The following is a 22,257-nucleotide window of genomic DNA, read 5'->3' as shown; positions in this document are numbered from 1 at the left end:
CTGACTGAAGGGCGGGAAAAATTCATCGAGCAACACGTATCAAGCCTATTTATTTTATAGAGCATATGTACTGTCAACATACATGTCCAATAAATGAATGCACTTTAAGGTAAGAAATGAAAGGTTAATATATGTGGAAATGGTTGAGTAAAACTGTTTACAGTATAGGATTGGTAAGAGGTGTATTTCAGAAAGTTTATTTGCAGCATGTTTTCAAGCACAATCCTCCCAACTCCAGCCTTCTGCCACTTCTGTCCGGAACATTTCCCTCTGTAATTTGATAGTCGACCGTAATACTTGTAATAAACTCACTTTTTTAGGGAAGCTCTCAAAGTTTTCGTGTAATTAGGCGCAGTAAGGCTTGAGGTGCCACATCACAAAATATGGAATTTATGCGGAGGAAAATGAAGACTATTGTTTTTCTGAATGCACTTGTAACGGTTATCTGGTGTGCCTCTCCGCGCTGCAACCCTGAAGACGAATTTCTCGGTAAAGTACTCCGCTTGCTATGATAACACACATGGTGTGTTTTGTTCACAGGAGTGATGTGACAGTGTGTAGGCTATTCCTGAAATATGTTTATCTACAAGGCAATGGTTCAGAGGAATTTAATCTAAAACATAGAAAAACTATTGTGGCCTATTTTAATTCACAAGCTGCCAACAGTAACAAAAGTAAAAGTAACCTCTTACAGCATGTGTCTTAAATGAGTGCGAAATAAAATGCTTAATTTCTTTAGAGAATGATAGGAATTGCAGAGTTATATAGAAATATTGAAGTAGATATTCATCACTAGTGAGAGGTCATCTGATCCTAAGAATGAGAGTTCTTAGAAAATTAATACGATTTTACTGACAGACCAACCTGGTCTCAGAGCATTTCGTATTTTTTTTAACGTAAATCCGATACTTTTCTTTAGTACCATATGTTAAGTTTCGTATGGTATGTATTAATTTGTGATTGTCCATCAGCCATTTAGTATGACATGTTATAAAGTACAATTCGTATCATATGTTACAAATTTGCAAATGTACAATATGTTAAGAATTTGCTAAACGTATTCTATGTTACGAATTCTAGCTAGGTGGCTAGGTGACTAACGTTAGCTAGCTGGCTAACATTTAAAGGGTTAAGGTTAGCATCAGGCGAAGGGTTAGCTAAAATAGTTAAGGTTAGGGTTAGGAAAAGGGTTAAGGTTGGGATTAGGGTTACGGGAAAGGTTAGCTAACATGCTAAGTAAGTTACAAAGAGCTAAATAGTAGTAAGTAGTTGAAAAGTTGCTAATTAGATAAAAGTTGTGCGTGATGAGATATGAACTTGTAACCTTCGTTTTTGCCTAAAGTAACCATCTGTCTTTTGTAACCATACCAATCGTAACATATCATATTAATTTAAGTGTCTTTGATTTATGTTTACTATATTACGTCTAATCTATGAGATCAGGCTGGACAGGCAGACATTTGTGAGGAGAGATGGTAAAGCCAGATAGAGGGTTCATAAAAACAAACTAAAGTCACCAATAACGGTGGTGATAAATGTTATTCTTCCATCTAGTGTTGAAGGTATGAAATAAACTAACAATGGTTTGTCTTTCAGGTCGTTTTTGCAAAGAACCAGAACCTGAAAAACGTATGTATTTCTTTCATCAAGAAACCCTTCAAACTTATGTAAATGTAATGTGTGTACAGGCTTGACTGACAACATCTAGTAAGGTTATTATGGCTTTAGGCGGGCAGTGGGATATTCAATGGGATATTATGGCCTTAAGGCATCTCCGAGCTACCAAGTGTATTTTTGGATGATAAATAGCTGCATGAAATATTCACATTTGAATCTCCAGAAATAATAGAAATATTTGGACTTCATCCTTTTTGGTACTGCATAGAGGTAGCTATATATGAGATAATAAAAAACGTTTTAGACAAAGGGATGAATTCTTGCATGCATATACATATGACAATTTAATATCAGGTTATGTATATTTTCCATGTCAAGGAAATGAGTGATGGTTGCTTACTGAACATCTTAGCTATATTTCTTAAATAAATGAACTGAGAACAAATGTAAAGATACAAGAGGAAAACACCTGGCCAATACCCCTAAACATACTGATTTACAATGGAGAGAACATATGGAAGCATAGAAACCATCTTGCAAGCGAGTCGACACTATGCCCCCACCTGAAAATAATGAATAACAAATCAATTGTTATAAGATTATTTTGCCACCCACATTACAAAAGCATCCAAAGGTCCCATCGAAGTTAATTGCAAAGATTACATAATAGTATGAAACAATACATGGTATTATGAAGTTTTGCATAATGATGTTATATTACAGCCTTTTGATGTACTATGTGTATTTTATACATGAATGATTCAACATGGTAAGCTATGAGTCTACATTCAGATCAGTCACCATATAGCACTTAATCTCTTCCATCTTTCTGAACCTGCTTCTTGGTTGCCTCTCTCCTCTACCCAGCCAAGTGCGTGGACATCATGATGAACTACTGCGACGACATGTCCTACACCCACACCATGTTCCCCAACATCCTGGGCCACAGGACCCGTGAGGAGGCCGAGCTGGGCCCCGAGTACCTCCTCCTCAGTGTGGTCCACAACCTGCTCAATGGAGAGTGCACCCCGGACATCCGCATGCTGGGCTGCTCAGTGCTGGTGCCACGCTGTGAGAAGGAGAAAGTGTGTAGCTAACAAAGGATAATGTAATAACACTGGATAATGTAATAACGTTCAATAATGTCATAACTTTCATTAAAGTCAGAACGTTTTATTTTATAATGTAAGGTGCTCAAGCCGTGCAGGAGTACCTGCGAGGCGGTGCGTAAGAGCTGTCGCCACGCCTTCGAGGGCATCGAGATGGCCTGGCCCTACTTCTTGGACTGTGACCGCTTCTTTGTCAGCGACCAGGAGGGTTGTTACGACCCACTGGAGGGCCTACGAGGTAACAACCACAGTTTAACTGGTGTCATATCATACAAGTGACTATCAATCTATGATAGAGACTACAATAGGACACTAACTACTGTACAGTAGGATGTTGACTCAAATAGTATTTTCAGACATAAAACAACCACATGAGCAAAATGTACGACTAGAGAGAACCATGTGTGTCAATATTATTACAAGATGATATCAATCTAAAGAAAAATAACACCCAAACCCCCTCTAATAACAGAAGCATCCTTGGAGGGCCAACGGAGAACGGAGATTTATGATAGTCGCCTGGTTGCCACATGAGCCCTTGTGGTAAGGTGACCAGATGTCCCCGATTTCCCCAATTTTAATGGCCTGTCCCCGGCTCGAGTTGTTTCCGAAAATGTCCCTGATTAGCCCCTCAGAAAGAAAAAAGCAACTCTGAAGTTAGAGGGCTGATATTTCAATAATCAAACTTTGTATCCAATCAGATTTGTATGTAAAAAATTATGTCTAACACAGTACCAAACTTGTTTGCTCTGCTTCGCCGCTGACCTTTTATGAGAATGGTAATCAATTCCTGTGTTATAATTAATACAAGTAGCCTATTAGAAAGGAACATAGCGAAAATGTGTAGTTAAATATTGTTCCATGCCATTGTTTATTATATTTCCGTGCAACTGCCCCCACGTAGGCTTTTGTGACCTAGAAAGGATCTATATTTGTAGCAACTATACAAAGCCCTCAAAAAGAACCCATAAGCAAGATGTTAGAGATTTGACAACTGCAATAACATCATGTGAGCCATATGGGAACACATACAAATGATGTCACTTTATGTCCACAGGCAACGCTGTTATCATATCTGCCATTAATATCTTGACTCAAGCAAGATATACTGTGTGCTTTTTAACAAGTCTATGAATTCACACGGAGAAGTGATCAGTCTAACTTGAGTTCCGAACAGTTTGTTTCTCTCTGTGGCTGCAACCAACGCACACTCCAGCTGTGAAATTGCTCTCAATGAGTGTTAATGAGTCCTCTATTCCTTTGTACTCTCTCTATTTAACTCCACAGCTACTCTTTCCCACCATAAACAGGTCCTACAGTAGCCTATACCGACAAAATAATAGTTGAATGTTCATATAGCCACTTCCCAGAAACATATCATAGATATGAATTGACATATTATACATACAATATGATATGGTTATAGATATGCACACAGATGGTGGTATAAAGTTTTACATAACAGTTCTTAGTGTAGTATGAAATCTGTTTCCAAACCGATCTTAGATTCTAACTGAAACACAAGCTGATGTCTGGCAACCCTACTAAGGTTTATAATTATTTCCATGCAGATATTTATGTTGAACTGATATCTTGGTTTTATGTCTCAACTTTGATTGGTTGCTTACCTTTCAGGTCTGGCACATTTGCCTAAATGAGCACATTTATATAGAAGTGCAGACCGGGGCTAGAATGTAGACTTTCCACTTTCTCTAATTCGTCAGTCTCCTGACATTTTACAGGGCTTTACTCGGCATGAGATGAAAGACTAAGGCCGTATTTGGTAAAATGGTATTCTGATATGGATCCAATTTATTTAAGTGAGGCGGTTTATTGAAGCATGGTTATGCTTTCAAATGTAAACTTTTCTATGACATTGAATCAAAGTCACGCTTGCTAGTTAATACAAAAGTGTCTTAACTGTTTTGGAACACTATTGATCTTTATATCTTTGGCTACACTTTATAACAACTTTTACGAATAAGCCATTATTATAAAAATGTCACCATCTCTTCTTTCTCATAGTGACACAGGAAGAAGACCAGGCCAGTATAGATAATACCCCTGAGGAGCCTCATACTGTCATCCAGTTTAGCTATCAGTCTAACACCCAGATGAACAGCATCCTGAAGAAGACTGCAGCGCAATGCCCCGAAATCGCCACAACTTACAGCATCGGCCGCAGTGTGGAGGGCAAAGACCTGCTAGTGATTGAGTTCTCAAACAACCCTGGAGTACATGAATTACGTGAGTACAAATGGTCCTCAAATATACAGTACAGTGAGAGGGAGTCCTCGGTTCAGAGTTCAACCGGAGATAGTGTGTCTTTTTTGATTGTTGAACTAGACTGTAAGCTGCTGTCTTGGCCAGGTCTCCCTTGAAAAACAGATCATTCATCTCAAGCGACTTTCTTGCTGAATAAATGTTAAGTAAGTCCCTATCCTGTTGCCTGATATCAACAGTTGAACCGGAGATGAAGTACATAGGCAACATGCACGGGAACGAGGTGCTGGGTCGCCAGCTGTTGATCTATCTGACCCAGTACCTGTGTTCAGAGTACCTGCTGGGGAACCAGCGCATCCAGAGCCTGATCAACACCACGCGTATCCACATCCTGCCCTCCATGAACCCTGACGGCTATGAGTTGGCTGCTGCTGAGGTCCAGGGCACCAACGACCCCGAGAATGAGGAGGTAGGTTGAATCAATGTTGTTGCTATGTTATTTGAACGTAATTCCAACATGATGGTGAATCAACATGGAAGACTTATTGGCTTTGAAAGTATACACACATTCTACCAGGTTTTTACCAGAATTCAACGGCAGGTCGGAACGTTAAGTTTATTCAGCACCACAGGAGGTTGGTGGCACCTTAATTGTGGAGGCCAGAATTGTGGTCATGGTTGGAACAGAATCAGTGGAATGGTATCATCAGACACATGGTTTCCATTATTATGAGCTGCCTCCCCTCAGCAGCCTCCTGTGTTCAACACTGAATTCACATTAGTCAACAACACCAATCAAATATCAATCATATAATTTCACTGCTCGATACTTACAGTATACTACCCACTGTATGAAACTCTACAGGCTCAGAACTACCACAGCTGGACGCTGGGTCGAGGTAATGCCCAAAACATTGACCTGAACAGGAACTTCCCTGACCTGACCGCTGTCGCCTACGGCCGCCGCAGACACCGGCATTTCCGTAGCGACCACATCCCAATCCCAGACGCTTACTGGTTTGATAAGGTACAGTATGAATTCCTATCGATTTATATGCATGTTTGCATTGATTGTGTGGTGTTTATGTTACTGGATATGAATATATGACAATTGACAATGCCTTACGTGTATTTTGGCATTAGGACAGACAAAGTTTATTTACTGTTTAACTGATTTTTGTTCCCAAAAGTGAGGCAAAAAAACAAAACAGAAAAACAAATTAATCCAAATTGATACCAAGTGAGAGGGTTTTTCATAAATAGTGGAGAAGGAAAAAAGGAGTACTTTACCACATTGTCCTACGCACCTGTGCAAGCTCTAGGCCTAATGTGGGTTTCAAGAGTTATATTATTTCAAGTGAAAATCTACGCTAGGAAATCCTTCTTGTGTTATTTTGAAAAAGAATGCAGATGATGTTACAATGTTAATTGTTATAATCATGGGAAATTAAGCAATGGGCAGTATATCTTGTAACAGTTTCTTTATTCTGAACATATCACTGATAAACATCAATAGCAGTATTGTTAACATATGATGTATAATAGGATACAATATAAACTGTGTGAAAAAATGATTGACTTAATGTATAATCAGTTCATTCCTTAAATGTATAGCCTAACTCGACTTCAACAAAATATTAATACAATACAAATATTAAAAGGCCTATCATAGACGAGACATTATAGGAGAAATAGATTACTGAATGTAAAGAGGGCCAATCATTCAAGTTAGGTCTGTCAAATGAATGCAGCACGGGAAAAAGTACAATCCAATCCCTGTCATCTACAGGATAAAAACTTAGTTTAATGTTCAGTGGCTTGCGAAAGTTTTCACCCCCCCCTGGCATTTTTCCTATTTTGTTGCCTTATAACCTGGAATAAAATATATTTGGGGGGGGGGGGTATGTATAATTTGATTTACACAACATGCCTACCACTTTGAAGATGCAATATATTTTTTATTGTGAAACAAACAAGAAAAGGACAAAAAAAGCAGAAAACTTGAGCGTGCATAACTATTCACCCCCCCAAAAGCAATACTTTGTAGAGCCACCCTTTGCAGCAATTACAGCTGCAAGTCTCTTGGGGTATGTCTCTATAAGCTTGGCACATCTAGCCATTGGGATTTCTGCCCATTCTTCAATGCAAAACGGCTTCAGCTCCTTCAAGTTGGATGGGTTCCATTTACATTACATTTACATTTAAGTCATTTAGCAGAAAGTCTGGTTCCGCTTGTGTATAGCAATTTTTAAGTCATACCACAGCTTCTCAATTGGATTGAGGTCTGGGCTTTGACTAGGTCATTCCAAGACATTTACATGTTTCCCCTTAAACCACTTGAGTGTTGCTTTAGCAGTATGCTTAGGGTCATTATCCTGCTGGAAGGTGAACCCCCGTCCCAGTCTCAAACCTCTGGAAGACTGAAACAGGTTTCCCTCAAGAATTTCCCTGTATTTAGCGCCATCCATCATTCCTTACATTCTGACCAGTTTCCCAGTCCCTGCCAATGAAAAACATGGTGTTCTTGGGGTGATGAGAGGTGTTGGGTTTGCGCCAGACATAGCGTTTTCCTTGATGGCCAAAAAGCTCAATTTTAGTCTCATCTGACCAGAGTACCTTCTTCTATATGTTTGGGGAGTCTCCCACATGCCTTTTGGCGAACACAAAACATGTTTGCTTATTTCTTTCTGGCCACACTTCTGTAAAGCCCAGCTCTGTGGAGTGTACGGCTTAAAGTGGTCCTATGGACAGATACTCCAATCTCCGCTGTGGAGCTTTGCAGCTTCTTCAGGGTTATCTTTGGTCTCTTTGTTGCCTCACTGATTAATGACCTCCATGCCTGGTCCTTGAGTGGGCGGCCCTCTCTTGGCAAGTTTGTTGTGGTGCCATATTCTTTCATTTTTTAAATAATAGTTTTAATGGTGCTCCGTGGGATGTTCAAAGTTTCAGATTTTTTTATGACCCAACCCTGATCTGTACTTCCCTACAACTTTGTCCCTGACCTGTTTGGAGAGCTCCTTGGTCTTCATAATGACGCTTGCTTGGTGGTGTTGCAGACTCTGGGGCCTCTCAGAACAGGTGTATATATATTAAGATCATGTGATAGATCATGTGACACTTAGATTGCGCACAGGTGGACTTTATTTAACTAATTATGTGACTTCTGAAGGTAATTGGTTGAACTAGATCTTATTTACGGGCTTCATAGCAAAGGGGGTGAATACATATGCATGCACAACTATTCCGTTTTTTATTTTTCTGAATTTATTTAATTTCACTTCACCGTTTTGGACTATATTGTGTATGTCCATTACATGAAATCCAAATAAAAATCTATTTAAATTACAGGTTGTAATGTGACACAATAGGAAAAACACCAAGGGGGTGAATACTTTTGCAAGGCACTGTATATAGGGTAATAGAGTAGAATATTTGATTTTTTTCTAATTCAAGATTGATTGACAAGAAATAATTGTAATAAAAGGAAATGTTAATGTATAATGAGTTCATTACCTGAATGTATCATATACTGTAGCCTATAGGCTTTAACAAAATATGTGTAAAGGAGTGCGTAACTGGCTGCAGGGAAGTCAGGCGCAGGAGAGCAGAAATGGGTAGCAAACGGGTGCCCTTTATTGAGGCGAACAGAACACGGTACTAAGAAAACTAAACACACACGGGTTGCAATAACCCGGCGCAAACCAGCCTGGAGTACACATACATTTACATATAACAATTCCACACACAGACATGGGGGGAAACAGAGGGTTATATGCAAAACAAGTAATGAGGGAATGCAAACCAGGTGTGCGGGAAAACAAGACAAAACAAACGGAAAATAAAAGGTGGATGGGCGATGGCTAGAAGACCGGTGACATCGACGGGCAAATGCCGCCCGAACAAGGAGAGGGACCGACCTTTGCGGAAGTCGTGACAATATGAATAGGCCTATCATAGACAAGGCCTTTAATTTGAAGAAAGAGGGACAATCATTCAAGTTAGGTCTGTCAAATGAATGTAGCTTTGAAAAAAGTTATTTTCAATCTGCCCATAGAGTATAGCCTATCTATCGTATAATCTACAGAATATTTGTTTTATTTAAAATGCGCAATTAGAAGCATCATTCCATTGCAGAGTAAGCTTTATTAAATTCGAGGTCAGTAGGCCTATACAGTCAATCACTCACAGCATCCTCCTTCAATTGCCTCATCCGGCTGCCAGGAAAATCACACACCTTGTAGATAGTCGACCACATCATTGTGGAGGTCCTTATCTGCGCGAAGTGTGTGTGTGCCACTGGCGATGCATTTTGCAGGATTATGCTGTTCTCGGTGCACATGATAACTTCAAACACATTCTGTCTACAGGCAGTAGGCTTCTGGTCAAATGTAAGTTATGATTCGCAAATCATCATACAGCCGACACACTTCAATGTCATCACTCATTTTGACTTCAATTTGGTTTTGCAAAATACTTTCAGCTTGCACTGGGGAATGCTGAGGAATGCCCTGATCTCTGGCCAGTCATTCGGTTCGATGATGACATTGTTGTTTTGGGTTATTAATTGAGGCGACGGCCTCAATTATGCTGGCATGCAAGAGAAATTAAACGTCTTCACATACATGTCCCGAGCGTGTGTCACTGTTCAATTAGAGGCCAGAACATAACAATCGCATGATCTGAAGGGCTTAGGTATTTTATTCTCACGTATCAGTTTGGGAAATCTTCAAGGTAGAGCGGACAGTGCATTACAGAAAAAGAACAAAGTACCGCATAAATTGAGAAGGGTGCAATTGTGGCCTGCAATTTGGGGCATTCCTGCATCTGCAGGAACCCCGCTTTATACTTCAATTTGTCCATTTTTAAACTAGGACAGGCGGGAGGCATTCATGCAGGAACCAATGAGATGCTCGATGGGGGGTGATCATGAAGGAACCAATGGGATTCTTGAGGGGTGGCATTCCTGCAGAATCAGGAATGTCCACATGCAGGAACGCCCTGAATAGCGGGCTGCAGTTGCACACTATTGCATTTTTAAAAGAAAAGTCAAGCAGGTCATCCGTTAAATAGTAAATCAAGTTTGTGTGTCCTTATTGATGTATCGTCAATATTTGATATCAAGATATGTAATTGAGCTTTGAGCTTCACCAATCATTTCCTGTTGTCATGCCATCATTCATTTTTGTTGTGATATGACCAGCTGAAGATGGTGACATATGATTTATAAGCTGGTCTGTATGTGTTTTAAATAAATCAGGTAGCTCCAGAGACATACGCAGTCATGAAGTGGATCAGGTCCATTCCCTTTGTGCTCTCAGCTAACTTCCACGGAGGAGAGCTGGTGGTGTCCTATCCCTACGACCTCTCCAAACACCCACTAGAGGAGAAGATGTTCTCCCCCACGCCAGACGAACAGGTATGTAGGACTGACAGAAAAATGTATCCTTCACTCCAACATGAACAATACTCTCCAGAATGGACTGCACTCTATGACCTGAAGTGTGTCTATTGCAGAGAGCTGTCCAATTGATTGTTCATGCTCTGCATTTATGATGATTCATTACCACATTCTTGAGAAAAAAAGGTTCATTTTGGAGATTTCCTTTGCGGTCACATGTAATGGAAATGTATCTTAGCTGCAAACAAATCAAACTAACATTTCAAATCTATTTTTTTAATTTATCTGTTATTTTACTAGGTAAGTTGACTGAGAAAACATTCTCATTTGCAGCAATAACCTGGGGAATAGTTACAGGGGAGAGGAGAGGGATGAATGAGCCAATTGTAAACTGGGGATTATTAGGTGACCGTGATGGTTTGATGGCCAGATTGGGAATTTAGTCAAGACACCGGGGTTAACACCCCTACTCTTACAATAAGTGCCATGGGATCTTTAATGACCGCAGAGATTCAGGACACCCATTTAATGTCCCATCCAAAAGACGGCACCCTACACAGAGCAGTGTCCCCAATCACTGCCCTGGGGTATTGGGATATTTTTTTAGACCAGAGGAAAGAGTGCCTCCTACTGGCCCTCCAACACCACTTCCAGCAGCATCTGGTCTCCCAACCAGAGACTGACCAGGACCAACCCTGCTTAGCTTCTGAAGCAAGCCAGCAGTGGTATGGAGGGTGGTATGCTGCTGGCAAGGGTGGTATGCTGCTATTTAACAGTAAACAGAACTTGCTGTTATCTTTTTTTATGAACGAGAAAGACATATGTTTTATTTTTTTGCTGCAGGTATTCAAGCAGATAGCGAGAACATATGCAGATGCCCATGCCACCATGTCAGGAAATAACTCTGAAAGGTGTGGGAGCTTTGGCAGCATCGGCCAGGACGGAATCATTAATGGAGCAAAGTGGTACAGTTTCGCAGGTGGTGAGTTTAAAGTAACTGTTCAGTGTTTCCAGATTTCTAATAAATATGACCTATAAATATAGCTGCGAGCAGCATTGAACAGGGTTCACAGGATGACAGAAAGGAGACAATATCAGTTGGATAACAAAGCAAGCACTCCATCATGTAGGAACTATCTCCCTTTATGTGCCATCAGTGAAAGCATTACTATGTTTATCACTCAAAACCACAAGGATGACACAAGTGAAGTTTAGTCTAGTGCTGTAGCTTGAAATACAGCAGGTATTCATTCTTAAAGTAATTACTTAATGTTTTGAGTTTATATACAATGCTTGGGTCAATTTCACTCATGCTAAGATTTGTTGAATATTTTCATCTTATTTTCATGATATTTCACGTTGTTCATCTGCATAATTTATATCTAACATTTATTTGCATAAGACAAAGTCTGCTTGATCAATAGTTATTGGTGCCACTGGTGCCAATGACCTCTATAGTGCCACCAGGTGCAGCCACCTAGGGTTGCAGTGACTATAGCCACACAGATTCTTAGGACATATACATAAGGTTTACATACCAAATTTCATGGCTCCATGTCCATCAGTTAAGTTCTTATAGCCCTGGTGTGATATGGTGCCATCTAGTGGCTGACTTTGAATGCAGCAACTAATCATTCTCAAATTCATCAGAGGCCAATTCTATGAGTATATCTGGAGTCAATCTGACTTATTAGGGATGTGCATCTCTCCTTACAAGCATGATTCGTTATGCATCTAGATACATGTGCTCCGATACGATACAGGGACCATACTTTTCGTTTTAATCCATTTGGTGCGATTCAGTTTGATTAGTGGAACGAATCGATGTGATTCGGTTTGATACGATTCATGTGTGTCTAGGGACCTGAGCTAAGCCTTAGGGCAGACTGAGCATCTACCACTATGAGATAAAGATGGGCTATTTATGTTTTTGTCCCCCTACTTTTTATCTGAAATCCACATCACCCACTGATTAATTTGTCATATAGCAGATTAAAATGTTTTGAGCTAGTAACATGTCAATATTTATATTTCAAAATTAGCTATGACATACAGTACATGGCAAATTAATATAACACAGCTTTTGTTTTCACCCCGTCTCAAAAGGTAATGGTTTTGACCGTTTGGAGCTTTACTGAGGAGAGGTGTCCAACCAGTGCGGCTCTCAAAAAGTATTGCTGTCCTTGTTATGAAATGACAACCACCCTGTCCATGTAAAAATGACCAAATGCACTGACTGGTTAAAGCAGAACTACCAAAAATATTTAAATCTCATATGCAATTAAATCCATAAAAGTTTGATAGGCTGAAGGATAGGACGCATCAATTCAGTCACAACAGATTATCTGTATTTTCAGAACAATGTTTCGTAGCGTTTTAATCGATTTTCTTACCGTTTGGATCGGTTTGGGCTCCCGTGGACCGATGCACTCATATCTTAAACATTTGAACCGGGATTAAACATTTCAACCGGGGCCGATGCTTATCAGCGAATCGATACATCCCTATTACTTATGATTCATGAGAAGTTTTTTGTTTGTTTGTGTTTTTAGCATTAGGATAATATGCTAATGCTAAATATGATGTGCTAGCCATATTTGAATGCAGCAACAATTATTTTTCAAAACCATTAAAGACTGATGTAATGAGTCTAAATACAACATCTGGAGAGAATCTGATGTATGGTTCATGAGGAGAAGATGATTGCAGATGATTTTGAGCGTAAGCGTTTCATATGCAAAGAATGAGTTGTCAAAAATGTCCTTGTTTTTTGAGATATCAATACCAAATCCAGTGTCTTAGGGACATCCATGATAGCGAGTTTCAAGTTGAATAGGCCAAATGGACATGTTTAAATTGGACACGTAAATGGACACGTAAAATCTGATTTTCTCAAGCTAAGTTAAGACGTAAATAAAGGTTACAATTTTTTTTAAATTTTTAAAAATGCACCATGGGCCTACATTCTAAATGTAGTGCCATTTGGACTAATGGTTCATGAGAAGATTTTTGAAAGTTTTCTTTAGCATATTTTAGCGTATTAGCATATGTACTCATATGCATCTACTGGTATTGTGTGGACATCTTTGAATGCATCAACGTTATTTTATCAAACTCTTTAGGGACTATTGTAATGAGTCCAAAGACCAAATTTGGAGTGAATCTGACTTTTAGATGATTTTTAAAATGTTTAATACTGAACAAAAATATAAACGCAACATGTAAAGTGTTGGTCCCATGTTTCATGAGCTGAAATAAAAGATCCCTGAAATGTTCCATAAGCACAAAATGTTTCAGCATGATAATGCACTGCCCCATGTTGCAAGGATCTGTACAGAATTCCTGAAATCTGAAAATGTCCCAGTTCTTCCACAGCCATTGAAGAGTAGTGGGACAACATTCCACAGGCCACAATCAACAGCCTGATCAATTCTATATGAAGGAGATGTGTCGCACTGCATGAGAAAAACAGTGGTCACACAAGATACTGACTGATATTCTGATCCACACCCCTACCTTTTTTTTAAAGTATCCGTGACCAGATGCATATATGTATTCCCAGTCATGTGAAATCCATAGATAAGGGCCTCATCTATTTATTTAAATTGAATGATTTTCTTATATGAACTGTAACACAGTAAAATCTTTGAAATTGTTGCATGTTGCATTTATATTTTTATTCAGTGTATTTTAAGCATTAGCATTACATAGTCAAAAACAAAAAAGTTCATTATTAATAGTTTCCTTATTCTTTAAGATATCAATGCCAAACTAACATGGCTCATCATGGTAATGTCTTTGATGACCCTAAAAAGTTTCAAGTTGATAAGCTATTGTGAAGTGGATTTAAAAAGGATTTAAATGGATGCATAAAATCTGATTTCCTGATTCATCACTAACTACACTAACTTTATCACTAACCAACGCCTTAGCTTTTCTCAAACTAAATTAAGAGATGTACCATGGGCCTACTACATAACACATGTGGTGTTATTTGGTCTTATGGTTCATGAGAAGTTTCCCCAAGGTTTTCCAAAATATACTATACTGATGGACCTTATGGTTCCTTGATACAAATGTGTTAATCATCAGGAAAGACACCTACATACAATGTTTCAAGTCTATAGGTCAAATGGGGCGACAGAAATGAGGGTTTAAGTGAGACTGCTAATAACAGCGCCGCCTATAGGCCAATCAGTGCCATTATTTTTGACCAAGTTACATATGGCCTGAAGTATCTGTGTCAAATTAGAAAAAAGTTACCAATCTATGCTTGAGTTATTTGACCATATCAAGGGGGAAAAAATGTATAATAACAATAGGTTTCACAGCTTTGCTAATTGGAATAGTTTTCCATCCAAAAAAAGCTAATCTCAGGAGCCTTACATCATCCTCTATGAGAAAATTGCAAATATTAAATAAATAAATAAATACATTCTCCACTTTAAGCTTTGGCCACGAATAGCATATAGGAGTGTAACATGAGTCAACAACATTATTTGGGTATGAGTTAACAGAATATTAACTTTTATAAGTGAGATTTTCAGTGGACATTTACTTTAAAAAAACAACGTCAAATCAGTCGATAAGTCTAGGACTGTTGAAGTGAATGTATAACATTAGATTAAAATAGCTGATGAAGGCTCAATGAAAACCTGCACTTACTAAGCAAGTTGTATTTTGAAGTATGAAAGCCACCTGGTGGTGCTTCTAGTTATTGTCTTTCTATGATGATGAGTTTGTCATTTCTTTCACTGGTACATATTTCCTCTTGTAATGTGGCCAGGTATGCAGGACTTCAACTACCTCCACACTAACTGTTTGGAAGTGACGGTGGAGTTGGGCTGTGATAAATTCCCAGCTGAGGAGGAGTTATACACAGGCTGGCAGGACAACAAAGAGGCTCTGCTCACATTTATGGAGTCGGTGAGAGACCTCAAACCCAGCAATTCATTCCAAAACATCCCCCAATCAACCCTTCTGTTTTCAATCACTCCTTTTAACAGATCTGAGAGGACTTCTCCACTAACACTGCTTCTCAATGTTTCCCAGGTCCACCGTGGAATAAAGGGAATAGTAAAGGATGCGGATGGGAATGGAATCAAAGGTGCGAGGATATCTGTCCGAGGAATAAGGCATGACATCACAACAGGTAATATCTATAGTCTGCCTTACAGATTGCGATTGGTCATTTTTATTGTATGCTTTGGGAATCTAAGTGATAGTTATTAGATGAATACATACATTTGAAGTCAGAAGTTTACATACACTTAGGTTGGAGTCATTAAAACTTGTTTTTAAACAACTTCACAAATTTCTTGATAACAAACTATAGTTTTGGCAAGTCGATTAGGACATCTACTTTGTGCATGACACAAGTAATTTTTCCAACAATTGTTTACAGACAGATTATTTCATTCATAATTCACTGTATCACAATTCCAGTGGGTCACAAGTTTACATACACTAAGTTGACTGTGCCTTTAAACAGCTTGGAAAATTCCAGAAAATTATGTCATGGCTTTAGAAGCTTCTGATAGGCTAATTGACATAATTTGAGTCAATTGGAGGTGTACCTGTGGATGTAGTTCAAGGCCTACCTTCAAACGCATTGCCTCTGCTTGACATCATGGGAAAATCAAAAGAAATCAGCCAAGACCTCAGAAAAAAAGTTGTAGACCTCCACAAGTCTGGTTCATCCTTGGGAGCAATTTCCAAACGCCTGAAGGTACCACGTTCATCTGTACAAATAATAGTGCGCAAGTATAACACCATGGGACCACATAGCCGTCATACCGCTCAGGAAGGAGATGTGTTCTGTCTTCTAGAGATGAACGTACTTTGGTGCAAAAAGTGCAAATCAATCCCAAAACAACAGCAAAGGACCTTGTGAAGATGCTGGAGGAAACAGGTACAAAAGTATCTATACCTACAGTAAAACAAGTCCTATATCGACATATCCTGAAAGGCCGCTCAGCAAGGAAGAAGCCACTGCTCCAAAACCGCCATAAAAAAGCCAGACTACGGTTTGCAACTGCACATGGGGACAAAGATCGTACTTTTTGGAGAAATGGCCTCTGGTCTGATGAAACAAAAATAGAACTGTTTGGCCATAATGGCTATTCTTATGTTTGGAGGAAAAAGGGGGAGGCTTGCAAGCCAAAGAACACCATCCCAACCATGAAGCACGGGGGTGGCAGCATCATGTTGTGGGGGTGCCTTGCTGCAGGAGGGCCTGGTACACTTCACAAAATAGATGGCAACATCAGGAAGCAAAATGGTGTGGATATATTGAAGCAACATCTCAAGACATCAGTCAGGAAGTTAAAGCTTGGTCGCAAATGGGTCTTCCAAATGGACAATGACCCCAAGCATACTTCAAAGATGTGGCAAAATGGCTTAAGGACAACAAAGTCAATGTATTGGAGTGGCCATCACAAAGCCCTGACCTCAATCCTATAGAAAATTTGTGGGCAGAACTGAAAAAGCGTGTGCGAGCAAGGAGGCCTACAAACCTGACTCAGTTACACCAGCTCTGTCAGGAGGAATGGGCCGAAATTCACCCAACTTATTGTTGGAAGTTTGTGGAAGGTTGCCCGAAACGTTTGACCCAAGTGAAACAATTTAAAGGCAATGCTACCAAATATTAATTGAGTGTATGTAAACTTCTGACCCACTGGGAATGTGATGAAATAAATAAAAGCTTAAATAAATCATTCTCTCTGCTATTATTCTGACATTTCACATACTTAAAATAAGGTGGTGATCCTAACTGACCGGGAATTTTTACTAGGATTAAATGTCAGGAATTGTGAAAAACTGAGTTTAAATGTGTTTGGCTAAGGTGTATGTAAACTTCCAACTTCAACTGTAGCTTTGAGGATTTTAGTAGTAGTTTGAAGTAGTTTCATTTTCTATAATGCTAAAGCACTAAGAGATCCCATTTTAATTGTGTAAAATAACAGTCATGTCCTGTTTGAGATGTCAGGCTGTGTGTAACCCATTGAGTCAAAAGATCCTCTCTCCCTTCCACCCTTTCTTTCTAGCTGAAAACGGAGACTACTGGCGCATGCTAACTGCTGGCATCCACATCCTGACTGCCTCTGCACCAGGCTACACCAGGGCCATGAAGAAGATCCACCTCCCGGCACGCATGCAGAAAGCAGGCCGGGTGGACTTTGTTCTGCAGAAGGCAGTGGTGGAGCCTGACATAGAGGAGGACTATAACATCCCTTCCATGGGAACCTATGAGCGCTTTGACCCCTACAACCAGTTTGAGCGCTATTCCATTAGGGAGCAGAACCAGAACAGAGAGGAGAGGCAGGAGAAACCATGGTGGTGGAGCTACTTTAGCCGCGCCCACGGATCTGCTCCCACCTGGCTTCTCAGAATTGATTAGAGCTTCTCCACTGCAATAAAATAGAATATTCTATGGCTAATTCTATGGTTCTCGTTCCTCCTATAGCCCTCTTTCTCAACTCTGGTCCCTGAGTACCATCAAGGTTTGCAGATGTCTGTTACAACTCAATACTAGCAAACATAATTCAATTAATCAACGGCTTGATAGTTAGTTGAATCATGTGTGCCTGTATAGGGCTTGAATAAAAAATTTGCAACCCTGGGGTTTCTCGGGGACCAGATTTGAGAACACTGCATTACAGGATCAAAGACAGGCTACTATTTGAGTTGAATATGATTGACATAATCTTATCATAAAAGTAACACATTTTAACGTTACCATTATTATCCGTTGCTTCAAACTTGTCATAACTGAATTTAAAGAGGAAATAGCTAGTTGGCTGGCCATCAAGTTGTTCATGATAGCAATATGTAAATTTAAAAAGGCATAGTTAATTTAAAGTGTTTTCTCCTAAAGGTAGCCCCCCATTCTCAAGCTTTTGCCCTGTTATGCTGCTTCACTTTATGCCCATAATGCAACACCGGAAGGTTGAACGACTCAAACCATTTGTCTCTCCACCCTTACATATTTGTACATGTTTATAATAAAACATGATTAAATAACAATAACTATTGCTACTACTGGCTTTTTGTATGTTAAATAAAAGAGAGAAACATTGTTAACACATTATCTTCAGTTAAATTTGACCTCCCTTTAAATCTTCCAAAATGAGGTAAGTTCAATTCTTATAACACTGTAAAGTATCTAATTCTCAGACAGTCACAGTTCCACTTTACAATAAGTGTTCCCTGAAATGTGTCTACATGGTAGTAAATGGGTCCCTAGTCTCTTTAAAATATGTAATGAAACTCATTGGCCATAAGAGGGCAGCCTAATTTCACTTGTTGTTGTCCATGCTACATATTCAACTGAACTGCCATCCCAGGCAAGACAACCATTCCAGCCAACCCCATACTGCATCCCCCCTCTCTACCACACGACCACGTATAGCATCTGTTAAAGTAGAACCAGAGGCAGTGATATGTCAGTCTGTGGTACCAGTCAACCGTGCTTTATGAACTAGAAAGTGTGTCATTTCACATAGCGCTCGGCATCAATTTACTCTTGTGGCTCTAGTTGTTATCTTCAGTATTTGTCTTACATTTTACCGAGATATGAATTGATCTGAAACAAAATGTTCAGTCATATCTTGTAATGTAATTGATGTTAAGTAATTGATGTTAACTTGTGAATATCATTAAGGTAACCCCTTAACAGGTATGCCAACACTGTGCCTGTTCCTTGAAAGAAGAGAACAATCTCCTTTGCTAATGGTAAAGGATGCTGTATAGGCTTGCAATAGCTTACATTATTTAATACCAATGGATACCACTCCACAGTATTGAGCTAGCAATGAGAATAAATGCTTTCTTCAATCTCCCCTACATACATTTGAGCTGATGTTCAGTTATGATTAGTAAACGGAGGTCTAATCTGATTTGTGTTTGTGTATATTTCCAGATGTCAGCATTCCTGACATACCAAACAGTTGACCACTGTCTGCTGTACTTGCTAGGCTGTTGTCCCTTGACCCTATCTGACCAAACATCATCTCCTTGAATCACAAAGCTAGACCAAACCCTGGCAAACACGTCCCTCATTGAGCCACTGCTGGTAAGAATTTATAAGCACTTCAATAATGCATAAATATACATTATTTTAAAGGGATTATTCACACAAATTATGAAATTACTTGTGTGTTTCATTACCTTGAAAGCATGGGCAAAGGGAGATTGCTACCCACACTTAGTCAAACATGGCTTCACACAGACCCTTTTAGAATTCATGACCAAAAATGTATTCGAGTGGATGGATCCCAATTAGCATTTTAGTGTTTGCATGCACAAATCATACACATTGCATAGTAAAAAAAAATCTCAGTAATATTGTAATTTAGGTGGTCTATCCCTTTTAGATAACCCAATGGCATGGACTTCTCTCTCTTGCTCCACAATGATGTGCATTTATCATTCATGTAATTCAGTCTGTTATAAATAAATAACACATAACATTTACATTTTAGTTATTTAGCAGATGCTCTTATCCAGTGCATTCATCTTAAAGCTACATGTAACCTTTTGGGCGACCTGACCAAATTCATATAGAAATGCGAGTTATAGGTCTTTCATTCCCATTGAAAGCAAGTCTAGGTGCACTATGTCTAGGCTTCCTGTTCTTAAATTGAGTTTTTGAGAATGCACTTCCGGTTTTGTACACCAGCTTCAGACAGCTGAAAATACAATGTTTTTGGTTATGGAAAAGATATTTCACAGCGGTTTAGATGGAACAATGATTCTCTACACAATGACTGCTTGTTATGTTACATAAACTGAAATTAGGATAAATATTATAATTTTAGCAACCATGAAATGGCATGGCAATTTCTGCATAGTACATTTTTAAAATAGCTTGTGGGACAACCACATACAGGTAACTGACATAATGGAAACACTTGAGTAAATGAGGGATACAAAATATTTTGAAATCAGGTGCTTCCACACAGGTGTGGTTCCTGAGTTAATTAAGCAATTAACATCCCATCAAGCTTAGGGTCATGTATAAAAATGCTGGGCAGGCCATTATTTTGGCTATTATTTTGGCTACCATGGCTATGCCCCCATAGGATAACAATACCCCCATCCACAGGACACAAGTGTTTACTGAATGGTTTGATGAGCATGAAAACGATGTAAACCATATGCCATGGCTGCCTCAGTCACCATATCTTAACCCAATTGAACACTTATGGGGAATTCTGGAGCAGCGCCTGAGACTGTTTTCCACCACCATCAACAAAACACAAAATGATGGACTCATGGATGAATGGTGTCTCATCAAAAGCATATTGTATTTGTCACATGCTCCGAATACAACAGATGTAGACCTTAAAGTTAAATGCTTACATACAAGCCCTTCAACAATGCAGTTTCAATAGAGTTCGAGACACTTGTAGAATCTATGCCAAGTTACATTGGAGCTGTTCTGGCTTCTACACCTGCATTGCTTGCTGTTTGGGGTTTTAGGCTGGGTTTCTGTACAGCACTTTTATATATCAGCTGATGCAAGAAGGGCTATATACACACATTTGATTTCAATTTGATTTGATTCTGGTTCTGGGTGGCCAAGTGACCTATTAAGAGACTTTATGTTGGTGTTTCCTTTATTGTGGAAGTTACCTGAATCTCAGTAATAGTAAGTGAATGTTTTCTCAATCAGCAAAGTCAGTGCTAGTAGGAGAAAAAGTATCAAGTGCAAGTGTTAGTTCAGGAAATGCAAGTGAGTTATTTTCTTTTGGGGTGGGTGGGGGGTTCTATGGGATTATTTAGCAAACTCTTTGAAGAGGTAGGGTTTCAGACATTTTTGGAAGATGAGCAGAGACTTTGTTGTCCTCAGGTAGGTTTGTAAGGTTTGAGCATAGCCTGAAGGTACACATCTACATGAAAGTAGGGTACTGTAGATTAGAACAGAGTTTATTAGTCTTTGTTTAAGTCCGGGGTATAAGCAGGATAATCAACTCCCCTTCTATGGAAAATACCACTTCCCAATTTATGCCTCGGGAGCCGTATCACCTCCTGCGTCATGGTATATTTCCATAAAACTGCACAAAGCATCATTGATGATCCCGCACAAAGCCTCATTGATGATCCCTTACATAACACAAGAAAATATAGCAGAAAAGTTTAATAGAAAATATGCACTGTGTGTGGACACAGTGGACACAAACACTGCAGGCCTACCGACTCTTACTGTCGGCCTACACTGACATTAGGCTGCTCCTGTACGTCTGACTGGACTGATGCTCAAGACAAACTGAACAGCGTGCACTGTTCAAACTGAAATCTCATGGGCCTGAGGCCAGCCAAGGACTTCCTCTCTGACTATGAGAGAGGGAATAATGGGAAGAAGGTCACATGCTTCCTAGTGAGTCTGAGGACAATTCTATATGGGATTGACCTGTTTGCCTTGGTGGGACCTGCTCATGTGAGTTGGGGTGCTGGGTCACCAATTATTAAGGAAGGCTGAGAAAGTTTCATGGAGCTGCTCTTCTCTGCTATGTTATGTTAGCATCGGGCTGCTTAGGTAGGTAGAGTCTACTGCAAAGCAATGCTTCGGTTCAGTTCAATGAATCTGCTGCTTTTATTCTCAAAGCAGCTGTAAAAGTCTGTTCCTCAAGCCATATCTACTTCAGGACTGATTATGAACACAGCTGTCTACTCAAAATAGTTACAGCTTTCAGGTGAACTATGAAGTATTTGACTATCGGTGTTTAGATTCAATGCTATGATCATGTTGATAAACAGTACTGTAGGCCTACTAGGGATGTAACAATGAGTTTCAAACTTGGTTTTGTTCAATGTCTTTTTTCTCTTGCTTTACTTTTAAAACAAAAACAAAATAAGATGTAATTTATGGTACCATCAGTTCATGTTTTTGAATTCAATTCAAAACCC

General features: G+C 39.4%; 1 protein-coding gene across 2 annotated transcripts; it reads left to right on the top strand.

The window, feature by feature from the left end:
• The first annotated feature begins 282 nt into the window (after nt 1–282).
• LOC115138136 (carboxypeptidase Z-like) lies at nt 283–18,424 on the top strand. 2 transcript variants are annotated; one of them, XM_029674648.2, is made up of 12 exons: nt 287–489; nt 1,597–1,629; nt 2,485–2,702; nt 2,808–2,964; nt 4,752–4,973; nt 5,189–5,418; nt 5,815–5,976; nt 10,207–10,365; nt 11,191–11,329; nt 15,134–15,273; nt 15,400–15,499; nt 17,394–18,424. In XM_029674648.2, exons 1-12 carry the CDS (start codon nt 384–386, stop codon nt 17,744–17,746), a joined length of 2,019 nt encoding a protein of 672 aa, XP_029530508.1. In that variant the 5' UTR covers nt 287–383; the 3' UTR covers nt 17,747–18,424. The 2 variants fall into 2 exon arrangements, with proteins under 2 accessions (XP_064881579.1, XP_029530508.1); XM_065025507.1 differs by having other exon boundaries at nt 283–489; nt 15,134–15,499.
• The last annotated feature ends 3,833 nt before the right edge of the window (nt 18,425–22,257 follow it).

Source organism: Oncorhynchus nerka, linkage group LG12 (genome assembly GCF_034236695.1).
Source record: "Oncorhynchus nerka isolate Pitt River linkage group LG12, Oner_Uvic_2.0, whole genome shotgun sequence".
Lineage (NCBI taxonomy): Eukaryota > Metazoa > Chordata > Actinopteri > Salmoniformes > Salmonidae > Oncorhynchus > Oncorhynchus nerka.
The sequence above is the reverse complement of the archived record's forward strand: the minus strand, read 5'-3'. Positions and strand labels throughout refer to the sequence as shown.

Excerpts from the sequence above, each read along its gene's own strand:
- LOC115138136 (XM_065025507.1), top strand. The coding sequence starts at position 384 with ATGGAATTTATGCGGAGGAAAATGAAGACTATTGTTTTTCTGAATGCA. Across the intron at positions 2,965-4,751 it reads CCCACTGGAGGGCCTACGAG|TGACACAGGAAGAAGACCAG; the intron begins GTAACAACCACA and ends TCTTTCTCATAG. Across the intron at positions 5,419-5,814 it reads ACGACCCCGAGAATGAGGAG|GCTCAGAACTACCACAGCTG; the intron begins GTAGGTTGAATC and ends GAAACTCTACAG.